This window comes from Microtus ochrogaster, chromosome 2, assembly GCF_000317375.1.
Source record: "Microtus ochrogaster isolate Prairie Vole_2 chromosome 2, MicOch1.0, whole genome shotgun sequence".
NCBI classification, from domain to species: Eukaryota; Metazoa; Chordata; class Mammalia; order Rodentia; family Cricetidae; genus Microtus; species Microtus ochrogaster.
Genome location: NC_022010.1, coordinates 98,235,352 through 98,251,333, shown reverse-complemented (window position 1 = coordinate 98,251,333; position 15,982 = coordinate 98,235,352). Strand labels below are relative to the sequence as shown.

Here is a 15,982-nt window from a genome sequence, read left to right as displayed (position 1 = left end):
TCCTATAGTATTGGGTAACCCCAGGGTCCTGTGGTGAGCTCTCCTATAGTATAGGGTACCCCGCAGTCTTGTGTTGAGCGCTCCTATAGTACAGAGTAACCCTGCAGTCCTATAGTGATCAGTCTTATAGTACAGATACAAGAATTCCTGGAAGTTCTTGGGCTAACTAGCCTGGTGTACAGAGCCACAAACAGCTAGAGAGACCCTTGAGGGTAGCAAGGACTACCGCTGAGGTTACCCTCTGACCTCTACTTATGAGCCCCATGAACAGGCATGTTACATGAACAGGTGCACGATTCATGTTGAAATGATGATATCTTATGTAATGACATTTACTATGGATGTTCACTTCACCTCCTTATTTTGCATTCCCTAAAGTGGCTGTTATAGCATTTAATTTTCCATATGCAGGTTGCAGTGTTCTCTGTTGGTCAGCTCCATTCTAATGTGTGACTTCCTTGGTGATAGCTTGATTAAGGTCCAGCTTTAATATTAATTTTCCATATGCAGGTTGCAGTGTTCTCTGTTGGTCAGCTCCATTCTAATGTGTGATTTTCTTGGTGATAGTTTGATTAAGGTCCAGCTTTAATAAAGGATTTAGCTGCTGATGACTGTGCTGTGGAATTCCCCTGTGGTTCCCCTCTCTAACTGGCAAATTCACTCTTGCCCACAGTCTGCTGAAGTGCAGATAGTGTCAGACAGTGCTCACTCCTCACCACTGCCTGAATAATAATAATCATGACAATTATTCTAATGTGCAACCTACCTCCTGCACTGCAATTTCACCCCAGTCTCACTTAACATGCTTTAAAGCAAAGCTCTCAGTTAGGACATCGGTCTGCCGAAGCCCTACCTAATAATTTACCTTCACGTAGAAAGAGAATACGTAGGTACAGACTGGGCTTGCTTTCATCAGGTTCTTTGGCAGTAATAAGTCACATTCCAGAAAGTTCCACAAGGTTCCGGGGAAGGCTGCGGGGTGGCTCGTAGAGCATCACTGAACATCTTCTAGAGATACAGGTTTCTCGCTCAGCTTTATCTGCTCACACGGCAGTAATAAACTAGGATATTTCTTTTGTTCAGGTCTGTCTTGCAGCAAAGGACCTGGGCCAGGAGGGTTGAGTATCTGTCTGTTTCCAGAAACTCATCTTGCCTATGCTCTTGCTTTATATGAGAATCAGTTCAGAGCAATCCTTGTTATTGATATGGAATGTCCTTCTGTATATGTGTTGCTTTTATTGGTTGATAAATAAAGCTATTTCAGCCAATAGCTTAGGCATATTGATAGTTAGCTCTTATATCTTAAATTAACCCATTTCTAGTAATCTGTGTGTCACCACGAGGAGGTGGCCTACTGGTAAAGTTCTGACATCTGTCTCCTTTGGCAGCTACATGGCATCTCCCTGACTCTGCCAACTCTCTCTACATATCTCTGTTCAGATTTCCTGCCTGGCTTTACTCTGCTAAGCCATTGGCCGAAACAGTTTTATCCATCAACCAACAAAAGCAACACATATACAGAAGGACATCCCACACCATGTTATATCATGGGTTCTCCATATTGCACCATGTTACATTTCTTTCTTTTTAATGATCGATGCTTTTTATTACATAATAGTAGTCATGCTCATACATTTCTTATTACAGAAACAAAACAAAAACCTTCTTCAGGACTGTAAGAGACTTTCTGGAAGCCAGAAAGAAGGACATCCAAGTTGTTTTGCTAGGGATGTGTGGTACTAGACATAGAACTCAAATGAGAAGACAGTTGCCCCATCATGAGGACAGATTGTTGGTCACACTGTGACAAGATTCCCCAGCCAGAGTGTCGCCAGTTCTTCACGGCTCAGAAGGACCCAGAGGTTGAGTGTGATGTTCCGTTCTTTGTATGTAACGGTTAACAGCAGGGAAAGACAGAATGGAGGGAGGCCTCATACGTACTCATGTCAGGGAAGAAAGGGAAGGAAGAGTAAGATTAGCACCCAGGTTTCCTCACTCATTTTTAGGACAGCCAAACCCAGGAGTAAGCATTGAGTTTACAGGGTGTCAGGGCAGCTCAGGAAAGTCTCTGGGCCTCCCTTCTCAAACGGCATTGAGGGGGAAACAGTGTACAAGACCCAGCTCTGAAAAATGTGTGCAGCTGGCCTCTGTAACCATGGATCCCACACCCATGGGCTCAACCAACTGTGCATTGAAAACACTTGGGGGAAAGCAATATCTGTACTGAATATTAAGACCAATTTTCTTGCCATTAGCTCCCAGATAATTATGTCAACTATTTGCATAGTGTTCCATGTTGTCATGTAATCTAGAAATAAGTGGGAGGATGTATGTGCACACGGGAGGATGCACCCAGGTTACATGCTAAGCCAGTGGCACATTACAGAAGGATCGTGAGTGCCCTCAGGGTTGGGGGTCTGGAGGAGGCTGCTGAGGAGCTACTGTGTATAATACACAAAACACATACTGAATAGTACTCAAATGTGTTTTTCTTTTTCTTCAGTGAACCATGCTCATCTAAAAGGCAACCCAATCTTTGCCTAGGACAGGATGTGTTTTTACTAAGAGGGAGTAACAAGAAAAGATGCTTCAATATCAACATGCGTTGGATCCGAAAACCTAAGTTCCAGGGCCCCTGAATGAGCAGGAATGAGAAAATGAGCAAAGCCCTCACTGTTGGCCAGCCTTCTTACATCACCCACTTGAAAATCAAATCTGAAACAGGGTTCTGACAGGCTCGCTATTTTCTCCAGTGCCAAGAACCATACAATAGACCTTTTTTTTATTCCCTTTTTAGACAAAGCTCTTAAAACGCTTCGAAATTCAGATGGACTGAGTCACGAAGCTGTTCAAATACTGCCTACCCGTTCCTGCCAGTACCCCCACTCGCTCTCTTGGAAACAATAGCAGATTTTCTGAGTCTGAGAGAAGGAAATACTTTGCGTAGCGTTGTGACTTGTCTATAAAAGAGGTGACAGGAGAGAGCATGGTATGGAAGTGGGAACCATCCTGAAACCTTGCAGCCTCCAGGTGGGAGGTAGTGGTGGGCTCACCTCTCCTCAGGGTGGGCCCACAGTGTCACATAGCTCCACATGTGTCCTAGGAAGTACGTGACGTGCATCACAGGGAAGACACAGCTGCCTAAAAGCAATGTGTTTGTGTGTGCCTGCCGGGGGCTGTCGCGTGTGGGTGTGCTGAGGCAGCTGGGGTGGTGGGCAGAGAGATGGGGATGGCTGAAGGGAAGGGGAGAGGAAGCCCACGGGGATTCCAGAGGAAAGCAGATCTTCACTCGGTGTATAGGACTTCCTGTCCTCGTTCCCTTCTGAGACTCAGATCAAACCGAGCCCTGCAGGTCATTGTTGACTGCGATTTCAAGATAACTGAGGTGTGTGGCAAAGGCATCCTTGCTCAGGCTTCCAGCAAGCAGAGACTTCAAGCCTGGCCGTCTTCCCGGCGCAGCCTTGTAACTGGCTTCTGCTGGCAGCAAATGGCTGAGCTTGAAATGAGGAGGGAAAGGGGCCCAAAGACACAGCCAGTCCCTTAGAGGAAAGGAAGTGGGTGGGAAAGACCGAGTACAAACCACGGGGCAGAGTGGAGAAGCACCTTAACAGAGGGGCTTTCATCCCTCCCAGTCTGGAGGAACTGAGAAGGTGCAGGCTTCGGGACGTGAGCCGTCAGTGTCTTGGAACTCCTGGTTCGAGTGCTTTAAGCGCTGACAAAATCCTTAGCAGGCAAAGGCACCTGCAGCCAAGTCTGACGCCTTGAGTTCAATCCCCAGGACCCATACGGTAGGATGATCCCAGTTCCCACGCATTGTCCTCTGACCTCCCCATGCGTAACACATACATGTGTTCACACGCGTGTTCACACACAGAAATAAGTAAATAATGTGAAAAAATTAAGCGTCTTAATTTCTTCAAGTTCCAGCAGGGTGGGAATGAGACAGGGAGGGCTCTGCTGGGCTACTCCAGGTTCCTCCGCCTCAGCCAGGATTGGTGGCCCCTCCCCACACAGCTGCCTTGTGCGCTGGAAGATGCTTAGTGGCATCGTCACGTGATCAGCCCCAGTTCCGTTAGCACCCCTCAAAACTGTAAAGTAGCCTACAGACATTGCCCAACATTATCTAGATGCAAAATCATTCTGCTTTTCATTAACCCTTCAAGAGAGCCACACTTCCCCTAGGTAGGCAGGCATTGGGCGAGGGGAGTCCTTCGGCCACACGGGACTGGTTTATACTTTTAAGGGGTGTATTGGCTACTTTTCTATTGCTGTGGTAAAATACTATGACCAAGCACAACTTATGGAAGAAACAGTTTCTTATGGCTTATGGTTCCGGAGGATAAGAGTCCATTACAGCAGGGAGGCGTGACAGCAACGGGCAGGCTTGCCAGCAGGAACAGGAAGTTGAGGGCTCACATCTTCAACCACACACATGAAGCGGAGCAGGACCTTGGAGTGAGGCAAGATCTCAAACTCTGAAATACGCCTGCAGGGACACACTTCCCCTAGCAAGGCCACATTTCCTAAACCTCCCAAAGGCACCACTCACTAGGATCAGGTGCTCAAATAAATGAGCCCATGGGAGACATTTCTTATTTAATCCACCTCAAAGAGCCAGGCGACTTAAGGAAAAGGGAAGTCAGAACAGGAGGACCTCTGAACTTGACCTGGAAGTGAAAGAGGTAAGACAGGTCAGAGGAACCACAAGATCCAGGGAACTGGCCGCAGCAGCTCCCCCTTCCAAGGCTGTGGAGGAGCTTCTGCCTCCAGGCTGACCCACCCACGGGTCATTTTGATCATATGCTTTGGGATAAGTGCTTAATCATCTGAGGCTCACAAAATGGAAAGCAGAATTACCAATGATGGTCCCTGGTGTTTCACAACCAAAGAGACCAGAAGAAGCCTGAACTTGCATTTTTTTTTCATTTTTTTTCTAATGAGAAGGGGCTGTCACTTTGTCTGCATTCTTAAAGTCTATCCTTCAGTGACTGCACAAATTGGCTTTCTAGATAAGATCATTCATTCCCATTTCCACCTGTCTTCTGTCCAGCAGGCAAGGGAGGGGGAGGGAGGGGACTCAGTGACAGGTCACTTGTTCCTTAGGACAGTATAATGATTTATGATTTCAAACCTGAGAATTTTAGAAGTGGCCAAACATGAAAAGTTTTCTAAGTAAAGAGAAGGAAAGGAGGTGGCTCGGGGGCATAGTGAGCGCCCCTTAGACTCTGAAACCCTACTCGGAGAGCTGTCAGGAGTAAGCATCGCGCGGGCCTTTGCAGACAAAAAAGGGTTATTTTATCCAGATTATTCCCCACATTGCCGGGGAGAAGGGACTCATTTGTAATCATCAAAGGAATGCTGACAGACTCGAAACGAGATTACACTCCATTATACTCATCCGAATTCAAGATTTGTTTTGGAGATCTTTCTTAGATTTCTTCCTCCTGCTCCTCTGACCCCAAATGAGGCTATTTGTATTCACGGGACATCCAAGGCACGCATGAAATCAGACCATTCGTAAACACGGCTCGGATTCAGCAGCCCCAGTGGTGAAGTTCAAGGTTGCCTGGTTGCCTGGACTTACATTGTTCTGTGTTTGGAATCTTGGCTGTTGAGGCGAAACTACTAGCCCCAAGCACCACTTCAACTTCTAACTTGTTAAAGCAGAGAAAATTCAATGTTGGGGCCTGAGTCCTCTATGGGTACAGGTGTTGGCGAAAGTGTGAGTCAGACACACATGAAAATGTAAGACCTGCACACAGTCATCTGCCAGGTGTGTGGGAACAATATGAAACACTCGGTTCTAGCTCTCTGCTTTGATTATTATTTTAGAGTCTATGACCTGACAATTCTATTATCTATCCTTCAAACGCCTCTCCGGTGATTCTTATGCCCATGAATCCATTGAAACCAAGGACAGGACAAGAGCAGCTCATCCTACTGGCCACGGAAACCGCCTGGCATCTGATGCCTGAGAGACTTTAGGGTGTTCCTTTTCCTCTCCCACAATGCCCTTGGGACCAAGGCTCGTCTGGGGGAGGGGATGATTCAGGCTGGTAGTCAATGGAGGAGCTCAAGTTGGTCAAGAAAGGGCCACAGGAATTCAGACAAAAGAACAAGATAAGCTGGACTGGAGACGCAGCTCAGTGACAGGGTACCTGCCTGGCGTGCTTGAAGTCCTGGGTTTGATAGCAGTAGGAGAAAAGTACCCAAAGGACATCGCTCTTAAGAGAAAGATAATGCAAGTCAGCATGGTAGCACACAATTTTATTCCCGTACTTGAGAGACCAAGGCAGACAGATTTCTGTGAGGTCATTGTTAGTGTGCACAACGGGTTCCAGGCCTATAGATCTATTTAGTGAGACTTTGTTGAAGGAGAAGGAGGAGGAGGAGGAGGAGGAGGAGGAGGAAGAGGAGGAGGAGGAGGAGGAGGAGGAGGGGAGAAGGAGGAGGAGAGGAGAAGGGATGCTGCTTGCCGTTTGAATGAAAATGACCCCCATAGACTCACATATTTGTATGGTTAGCCCCCAGTTGATGAACTACTAGAGAAGGACTAGGAAGTATGGCCTTACTGAGGGAGGCATGTCACTGTAGAGTGGGTGGGCCCGTGCCAGTCTCTCCCACCCCCCAAAGCTCTCAGCTCCTTCTCCAGCACCATGCCGTGCCCGCATGCCACCATGCTCCCCACCATGATGATAACAGACTAACCCTCTGAAACTGTAGTCAAGCCCCCAGTTAAATGCTTCCATCTGTAAGTTGCCTTGGCTATGGAGTCTCCTCTCAGCACTAGGACAGTGACTGAGACACCACTCCAGTGTGAAGACAAAGCAAGGAAAGTGAGAGAGCGAGTTCCGAGTTGTCTGGACTCTGTGCTCATCACCGGTTTTTTCTCAGGCATCCTAGACTTAGGGTCCTGCACAAAGACGCCCCAAAGCCATTCTTTCGGTGAAGATTTATTACTGGGAAAAGAGTCTTCACTTCAGAATCATCTTAGTCAATAGTTTGACCATCTATAGCTCCAGGCTGAGGGTTGTTTACATTTTCTTTTCCCTAGAAGCATGAGGTTTTATCTCCTGGTGCTGTTGCTGGAGAGACCTTATAGATAATATTTTTCCCTTGGTTTGCTTGTTTTGAGCGTTTTACAGATTTGATGTATCTGTGAATTACCTGACTTGAGATGCTTACAGACCAGGTTGCAATAACACACACCTTTAATCCCAGTAGCCACACTAGTTTGCCATAGAAACCAAGTGGTGTCTGCTTTTAATCCCAGTGGTACATGCCTCTAATCCCAGCCCTAGAGAGGATTATAAGACAGGAGGAAACAGCTCTCAGGCACAGCCTCATTCTGAGGATTCCTGAAGACAGAATAGCCATTCTATTGACTAAGACTGAGGTAGAAGTAAGAGTCAGTGACTGGTTGTTTTGCTTTTCTGACCTTCAGGTTGAACACCAATTTTTCTCTGAGTTTTTATTAATTGTGCTTTATTTGGCACCCAACATGGGGCTTGAACCCACAACCCTGAGATTAAGAGTTTCATGCTCTATTGACTGAGCTAAAATGAAATATCACTACATTTTTTTTTTAGTTTTTTCAAGACAGGGTTTCTCTATAGCTTTGGAGCCTGTCCTGGAACTAGTTCTTATAGACCAAGATGGCCTCCTGCCTCTGCCTCCCAAGTGCCGGGATTAAAGGCATGTACCACCACTGCCTGGCTCAATTTCTTCTTTAATACCTCTTTTATTTCTTAAGAACTCTGTTGATGCTGCTGAGTATTGCTTGTTTAATGTTTTCAACTGTGTATTCATAATCAGCAGAATTCCACCTATCTGAATCTTTCTTAATTAAAGTGTGTGTGTTTGCCTATATGTGTGTCTTCATATGAAACTTGAGTGACTTGTGCTGCTGCTGTTTCCACATAGGGAACACCTATGTGATGTGGGATGTCCTTTATTGGTTGATGGATAAAGCTGTTTGGGCCAGTGGCTTAGCAGAGTAAAGCCAGGTAGAAAATCCTAACAGAGATAGAGAGAAAAGAGATGGAGTCAAGGAGATGTCATGTAGCCACCAAAGGAGAAAGACACCAGAACATTACCAGTAAGCCACAGCCTCGTGGTGATACATAGATTAATAGAAATGAGTTAATTTAAGATGTAAGAGTTAGCTAGGAACATGCCTAAGTCATTGGTCAAACAGTGTTGTAATTAATGTAGTTTCTGTGTGATTATTCCGACCTGGGCAGCTGGGAAACAAAAGTGTGGTTTCCCATTTACATCTACGTATTTATTTTTTCTGGGTAGGACATGGAATATGAATTGCATGTAAGTCCTGGGAAAGAGTAGGCTCTGGTAAAATAAGCAATGGCCATTATAAAAGGTGGAATTACTCTAAACCCCTCAATGCTACATGACGTCATAGTAAAGCGAAAGCCATGAGGAGTGAATGCATGTGAGCATGAAACTCGTGGAACAGCACCTAAAGTAGATTTGCTTCTCGTCTGATAAACCAAGGGTGATCTTAACTCAATGCTGCTCACTTGTTCTGAGGGAAACCAAGCGAGGAGGCCACTGCCTGTGTGTGCTAGGCCAGACTTTTGACTGGAGATGACCACACCTAGGGGCCGGTAACTGGCTCCCCCTTCTGAGGGGAGGACAGCTGGGCCAGTCTCTTCCATCTGAGCATCTCCTTGTAGTGCTCCAATCTTAACAATCTTAGCAACCCCACAATTTATGCTCCTAAGCAAACAACTTCCTTACCAAAAGACACAGACACAACAGCTGCATTCAAACAGTAAAAGCCTCTCATAAAAGTTCAAAGTACCTTTGCCCTACTTTCTTGAGTCATTTCTTAGCCCAAATGATAAGCGTATGGAGTTGTGAAACCAGAAGAGTCCTGGGCTCAAATCCGGAGAGCTGGGAAGAATCAGGCAAAGCAAGCAGTCAGGGATGGGCTATGGGTCAGGGGGCGGATGTCTTGTTAGCCTTCAGCTGGTGCCTCTTCAAGGGGGGCTACAGTACTAAGCTGACAGGGTGGGGGGGGAAGACCAGTGACCTCCACATTTTAAATCATGACCCATCAATCAAAACAGTCTGAGAACATACCTCTACTATGTGTATATTTATCTATAAATTATATGCTGTTCAACTGTCAATGTAAATTTCAATTATAAACAAAAAATGTCTTTTCTTTTTCAAGATGGAGACGCAAATATGACCTGCCTCCATATGCATGGGAAATACTGAAGGATTCAACATACCGCAGATCAAAAATTTGTTTGTTTGTTTGTAATGGACTTTTGGCTCTACTCACTATGTAGACCAGGTTGACCTCAAACTCAAAGTCTGCCTGCCTCTGCTCCTGACTGAGAGCTATGACTGAAGGCGTGCACCACCATGCCTGGCCTTCAGTTACATGCGTGCACACCTGAAGCTAATTCTGGTGGTGTATGCTTGTAATCCTGCACTCTGGAGGCAAAGATAAGAACATAAGGAGTTCAAACCACACACACACACACACACACACACACACACACACACACACACCACTTACGCCTGTTTGCATGGGTACAGATTCTTTTTCCTTGTGACCAATCTCCTAACAATATAAACAACTACTTGCATGAAACTTTGGCTATGATAGGTATGGTAAGCAATGTCTGAAATCCCCTGACAGGAGCTGCGTAGTTTATACTTAGACAAAATGTCCTCGTAGAAAGGAGCATTTGATGTCCCTGGGGGTCCTTAATCCCCCCTCAGAAGATACCAAGAGATGACCAGAACAATCGTATGTATCTCCCATAACTGCAGCCTCTTCCCAGCTACCATGATAAGAAGCTGTGTCTCCTCAGTAGACACCTGAGACAGCAGTGGTCACCCCAGGAACTATCTAGGAAGGTTAGGTAAATTGTAGACACATTTTTGTTGTCCTGTTCCTTGACACCATCAAAGCCAATCCCCTAGGCTAGCCCCAGTTCAGTGTTGGAGGTAGCTCTTGTTCTCCCAGCTGGGACGTTTGGGGCAGATTAGTTGCCCTATTCAAGGCCAAGTTCTTGTCTGTAAATGAGACTAATACTCACCCAGGGGTTGCTACAGGGCTGGAATCAAATAACTCTGAGCTCAATTAATTCCATTCCTTCTTGCTGTCTCTTCCCTGGGACTCTGCTGCTAGGCTGCCCTTTCCAATACAGCACCTGGGAGACCATGGCCATCAATAATGGCGCTCGTGAGCCGAGGCACCTCTTTACCACAGAAGGGGCCAGCGGGACATTTTCAGATGCGTTTTTCAGCTGCTTTCCATGGAAACAGACAAGCAGTTCGAGACTCTTGTCCTTCCTCCCTTCTTCCACAAGAGTCAGACAACTTCCGACATTCAGTTTGTTTTCCTTCTGGCATGAGCTTGCTTTTCACGCTCTGACGTTTTTTCAAGTGACAATGACTCCTAGTTGAAAGGACATTATAACTGAGGCATAACAGGATGCAGACATGGGTGTGTGTACAAACGCGTGTACGCACGCGTGTATGCACGTAGGTGTCGGGAGGTGATGACAGTTGAGGAGTAGCAGGCTGGGTCCCCCGGTGGTGCACCTTGGGCGGATGGGGAAGAGGACCCCAGTCAGCCATGCTCTGTGTGGACTGAAATATGAACAGGAGAGGTGGCTCTGTCCTCAGAGCATCGGAACAGTGCCTCTCAGCTGACTGCACCTTGGGATTGCCTGGGAAACCTTAGAAGACCCCAGTGCCTGGATGTCTGCAGGTCATCTCAACAGAAGCCCTGGAATACAGCTGAACACCACGCATTTAGCTCCCCGGATCATTCTATATACTTCTAGGGTTACACATTGTTTGTCCGGGTGTGAAATAGGAAAAGTTAGCTTCCTGAAAATGAAGAATTATGCGTGCCCTGTCCCCTTCCCAGGACTTGGCCCCCAATGCCCACTGTATCACATCCTGAAATTCTGGCCTGTGGAACATGGAACTTCCGGTCAGGTCTATGTGTTGGGTTGCGGATGGCCTGTGTGACAGACAGACTTGTGAGTCACCCAGAGTCACATCAGAATGGGAGTTTACTTGAAGGCACATTGTTAAATGGGTGATTAAATTAAGATAGAGCCATTCATGTGAGCCCTGACTCAGTCTGATTGATGGCCTTGGAAGAGATGAGGACACAGACAGACACAGAAGGATGAGAAGTCAGTTGCCTATAAACCAAGGACAGAGATCAAATGTTAATCTTAGAGACCTAGCCTCTCAAACTGTTTCTTTAAAGAAGTATTTTTTTTATTTAAAAGCTTTAAAAAGATTTTTCAATGTTACGTGTCTATGTGTTTCCCTGTTTGTACATACATGTACCATGTGCATGTCTGACTCTTGAGGAGACTAGGAGAGTGTGCCCTGGGTGCCCTGGAAACAGAGTAACGACATATAGGTGCTGGAAACTGAGCCCGAGTCCTCTGGAAGAGTAGTCAGTGGTTTTCCTTCGTTTCTTGTTTTTAAGACAGGGTTTCTCTATAGACTCACTCTGTAGAGCAGGCTGGCCTCAAATTCAGAGATCTGCCTACCTTTTTGCCTGTGGGATTAAAGGTGTGTCTTCTCCTTCAACAGTGAGGGTCCAGATATCAAATTCAGGTCGTCAGGCTTGGTAGCAAGTGCCTTTACTCCCTGAGCCAGCTTGTCTGTCCTGGGATACATTTTTAATAAAGCGATGGTAGCCTTTCAGTGACCACCACAGCTTGGAAGCCCAAAATCTTCAGAGGGTACCAGGGAGCCTGGGCCCCAGCAGGGTTGGGGATGATTAGCCCAAGTCCCAAGCACAGAGAGGAGGAAAGGCCACCGTGCAGCTTTTGGATCATTAAGAGATCTAATGCTAGAAAAAAATCAGTGACCCAGGAAAAATGACACCAGCTGACAGCCTCAAGTGACAGCCTGGGAAAGCTGCAAAGGGGCGGTAGACATTAAGTAATGTTCTCAAACAGCAGGGATGTTCCGCACTGTATGACTGACAGGGGCCCTCCAACAGGGGCCCACAGCCTTGTGGGACTTTCTTTCACATGGACACTTTCTCTGGTTTTCTCCACGAGGCCAGGGGGTCCTGACCCCCCCCCCCTACTCCACACCTTTTTGATGTTCCATTCTGTAGAAAACAAGTGGCTGTATTGTCACACGTGCTCCCTCGCTCCGGGCTATTGTGGGAGAGCTCCGCAGGGGAGAGTCCACTATTTCTGTTCCCCTTCTACACACTTGCAAAACTCATAAAAGGGAACAGGCCTGCCTCTCCCCAGGAGAGCAAGCAGGGCCCTTTGAGGCCACAGGAAATCAATCGGTGAGGCCAGCACTCTCGACTGGATCCCCACACTGTCCAATGGGAGCTAGGATTCCCCCTCTATCGCCTGGTTGGAGGATTTGCTTCAATTTAAAGCAAAATGGGCCAGCTTTGGCTATCTCTCTCTCTCTCTAAGACCCTTTGGATGTTTCCCCATACCACATTATCCAGAACTTGTGTTTAAACCTGAGAGTGCTATGGTTTGGGAAGACAGGACCATGTGTTTCTAGACAGCAAGGAGGAAAGGTGAGACGACCTGGCAATGCCACCACCTGCTGTTGACTCTTGGAAACCCTGGATCTCATGAAAAACAGCAGGAAAAGTCATTCATCAACCTCATTACTTAAAAACCTTCGAACAAGCACTTGCTTCTCTCTGGTGGCTGCCTCCCTGTCTATAGCCCAGTTCCACAGAATGTTATTGTGGGGCACAGTTCATTTCCAGACTTGTGTGATAACGTACACACTGTTAGTATTGCAACTGCTTCCCTCAAGAAACAAATTCTAAAAGTCTATAATCTGGTGGTGGGGAGGAGGAGTTTGGTCGCAATTTGCCTAAAGCAATATTTGTTCAGTTGTAATGATGTCACTGAGGATGGGGGGGGGCAGTTATTTAGCTTTTAATTCTTTCCTTACAATAACCGGGGCAAGACAGTGGCTAAAAGCTCAGAGCTGCTCACCACAGCTTAAATCAGCAAATACAGAATCTTTACGGAAGCCAAGAAAGTTCTATTAAAGAAAAAAGTCAATAGTGCTTAAAAAAAAAAATGACTTTCCCCAGCCCATTTACCAGAGTTTTGATTCTCTGTGGCTTGTTTTTAAGAGCCTCGGTTTGCTCACCAAACAGGCGTATCTTGCTTCCTTGGCAGGGCAGGAACACTGCCTTGATATTAAATATTCTAGGCAAAGAACCTCTGACCCACGGGATCTCGGTTAGCAATGAATGACATTCTCTGTAAGCAAACCAGAAAGCCAACTCAAGTCTGCTCTTCCAGATTCTTTGCTTGGTAGTCTGTCACGCAGCAGCATGGAGGGGTGACTCTTTATCACAATTATACAGAAAAACAGAACAGAACAAAACCCTGTAGGGAGGGGCTTGTTTGAGTCCCCAGCCTGAGCTGGGCAGAAAGTCCCAAGAGAAAGGGAAGCAAAGGGCACAGAGCTTCATCCCGGGCGTGATGGAAAAATCTACGGAGCAAATGGAGACTCGGGCTGTTACAAGAAAAGACATTTGTCACCTTCTAAACGCCACAGCCACACCTGCCACCTGCCACCTCACACCTCGCTAAAATCTTTTGCTGAGGTTGGGGGTAGGTGAATTCGCTAAAGAAAAGCATTGATCTTTGCCTTGGTAGGACGAAGTCTCTCTCTCTGTCTCTCTGTCTCTCTCTCTGTCTGTCTCTCTCTGTGTCTCTGTCTCTGTCTCTCTCTCTCTCGTGTGTGTGTGTGTGTGTGTGTGTGTGTGTGTGTGTGTGTGTGTGTGTGTGGTGGGCATGTGGGGAGTGCTGGCACCATTTGCTGTACACTCATGCCTCTGAGTATTCTCTGCTGTCAGCTTCTATGAGTCTCTCAAGGCATCTCCACCAGACCTCCAATCTTCCCAGGCTCCCTCCCTAGAGACCTGCTTGGACTTTGGGTTCAACGTGTTCTGAGCTAGTCTCCTTACATGGGTACCCCGGAGTCTGGCTGGGACGCACCCTTATCATGTGGGTGGCCAGCCAAGCACAACTGTTCGTCCAGAACATGGTTCTCTTCCAGCCCTGGGCGTGGTACTGGGCTCAATTTAGGGACCCTCTAGTGAACACATGAAGGTCAGGGCTGAACCGCAGGTGTCCAGGAAACTAACATAGGTCAAGAGCACCGCGAAAAACTTACAGGTCCATCGTTAGGAAGAGATGGTTCCCCTACTCCCATCAACCTAAACACCACACCAAGGGCTCCCACCAGGCAAGAAAACTGCTTAGGGAGTACACTTCAACTTTAATCCAACCAGGTCGTGCCCCCTGCAGAGGCAACTCCCAGCCTACCTCTCACCTGGGCAACAGTGAGGGGAACGCGGGCTCGTGGCAAGCGAGAGAGCTCTTACCAGAGAAATCGGTGAGGGCGGAGGTCTCTTTGGAACACACCAGGACCGTGCAGTAGAAGAGACTCAGGAGCTGCCCGGGAGGCTCTACCTGCCTACGGAGGCCAGGATTCTGCGCGGGTTGGGGGGCGGGCGGCGGGCGCATGATGCGCAGCGCAGCAGGGAGCGGGCGCTGGCACTGGGATAGCAGGCCGGAGGACGGTGTCACATGGCAGTTAGAGTCGATGGCCAGCGGCTCCGCGGCCCCCAGCCGCCTCCCGGTCCAGGCTGCTCGAGCTTCTTAAGCGGTCGCCGCCGGGTCCAGGATCCCTAGCCAAGGGAAGGGGGCGGAGACCCGGGGCGGGGCAAGGAGCCCAGGGAGGCCGCCGCGTAGTTTATCCTGGAGAAATCTCTTGAACTCCGTGCGCGTAAGGAACCGAGGGGGTGTCACCTCGTGCCTCGGAGAGTTGCCGAGACCAATGGGGCGCCTAGCCCCTAGCGGAGAGTGTCCCCGGCTGCGATCCCGGTGCTGCGCAACTTGAGCGCTTTCCACGCCCGGGTCTCTAGGCGGGGTGATGGCCCAGGCGCTGCTGGCCCAGCCTGTGCTGGCCCGGCGCCAACTTCACCAAGGCCGGTGGAGCAGCACGGCCGGTGCGGTCTGTGACGCACTTTAGAGCCAGCGCATCGCTTGCAGCCCTGGTCAGGCGGGATCGGGGACCGTGGGAAGATGGGGGTCCCGGAGATAGCGACATTACTATCCCCGCCACCTTCAGCGCTTGAAGTACAGCCACCAAGCACGCAGTACGTCCCATTACACCAAATGGGAGACTCGTTCCTCCACCCACTACCCGTCACCCCGCGATCTGTCTCGGCTCTTGCAGTTTGGACCTGAACGAGCTGAAGGTCTCAAACCGGTAACTCGGTTCCGTACCCGGAATGGAGCTTCCTGCGGGTGCTAGTTGACAGCAGCCCTCGGGGATCTGAGACTAGGCTGGAATAAACAGCCGCGGCGCGCTTATAATTGAGCTTTGTTTTAAAATGGGCCACGCCATCTATATGACCCTCTTGACTAAGCTCGATGTCCACTTTTGGACACTCGTAGATCAAGAGATCGGTGACGACACGGAACAAAGCGTGCGAGCTCAGAGCTGCTGTCCAGGTGCAAGGTACTCGGGTTCCAAAGACCCCAAACCCAGGGACAGCGCAGGCTCCCAGGCCCTGCGGCGCCGGCGGGAAGGAGGAGGGCCCAGCGGGCGGACGCTGGGCACAAAGTGTTCCCCATCCACCGCCGGGAGGGCTTGCCAAGTTCGCCTAGCGCCTGAAACGCGGAAACGTAGATAACGAGGCCCAAGGGCGGGGCCAGGCTTACAGCTCCGCCCGACTCCCAGAGCAGAGCTCAGAGAGTAAGGCCAGGCCGGCAGAGCACGAGGACACTCTGCCTCCCTGTGGCGCTGTCTCAGAGGTGGACCACTAGGGTCCAAGGAGGATGACATCCGCATACCCTTCAGGTGCTAAATGAGCCAAATTGAGATCCTGAGAATGGAAAGAAAATGCTAAATATCGGTGTTTGTTATAGAGGAAGGCAGTCTGCAAGGCTGACCG

At 48.4% G+C, this 15,982-nt stretch overlaps 1 protein-coding gene across 3 annotated transcripts in view; it reads right to left on the bottom strand.

The window, feature by feature from the left end:
- Eva1c (eva-1 homolog C) overlaps positions 1–14,985 on the bottom strand; it is a 74,241-nt gene extending 59,256 nt beyond the window's left edge. For all 3 annotated transcript variants that reach the window (XM_005345347.2, XM_026783753.1, XM_026783756.1), the window contains exon 1: positions 14,405–14,985. In XM_005345347.2, coding sequence (XP_005345404.1) covers positions 14,405–14,546 — 142 coding nt within the window. In that variant the 5' untranslated portion in view covers positions 14,547–14,985. The remainder of the gene's footprint in view (positions 1–14,404) is intronic.
- Between the last annotated feature and the right edge of the window lie 997 nt (positions 14,986–15,982).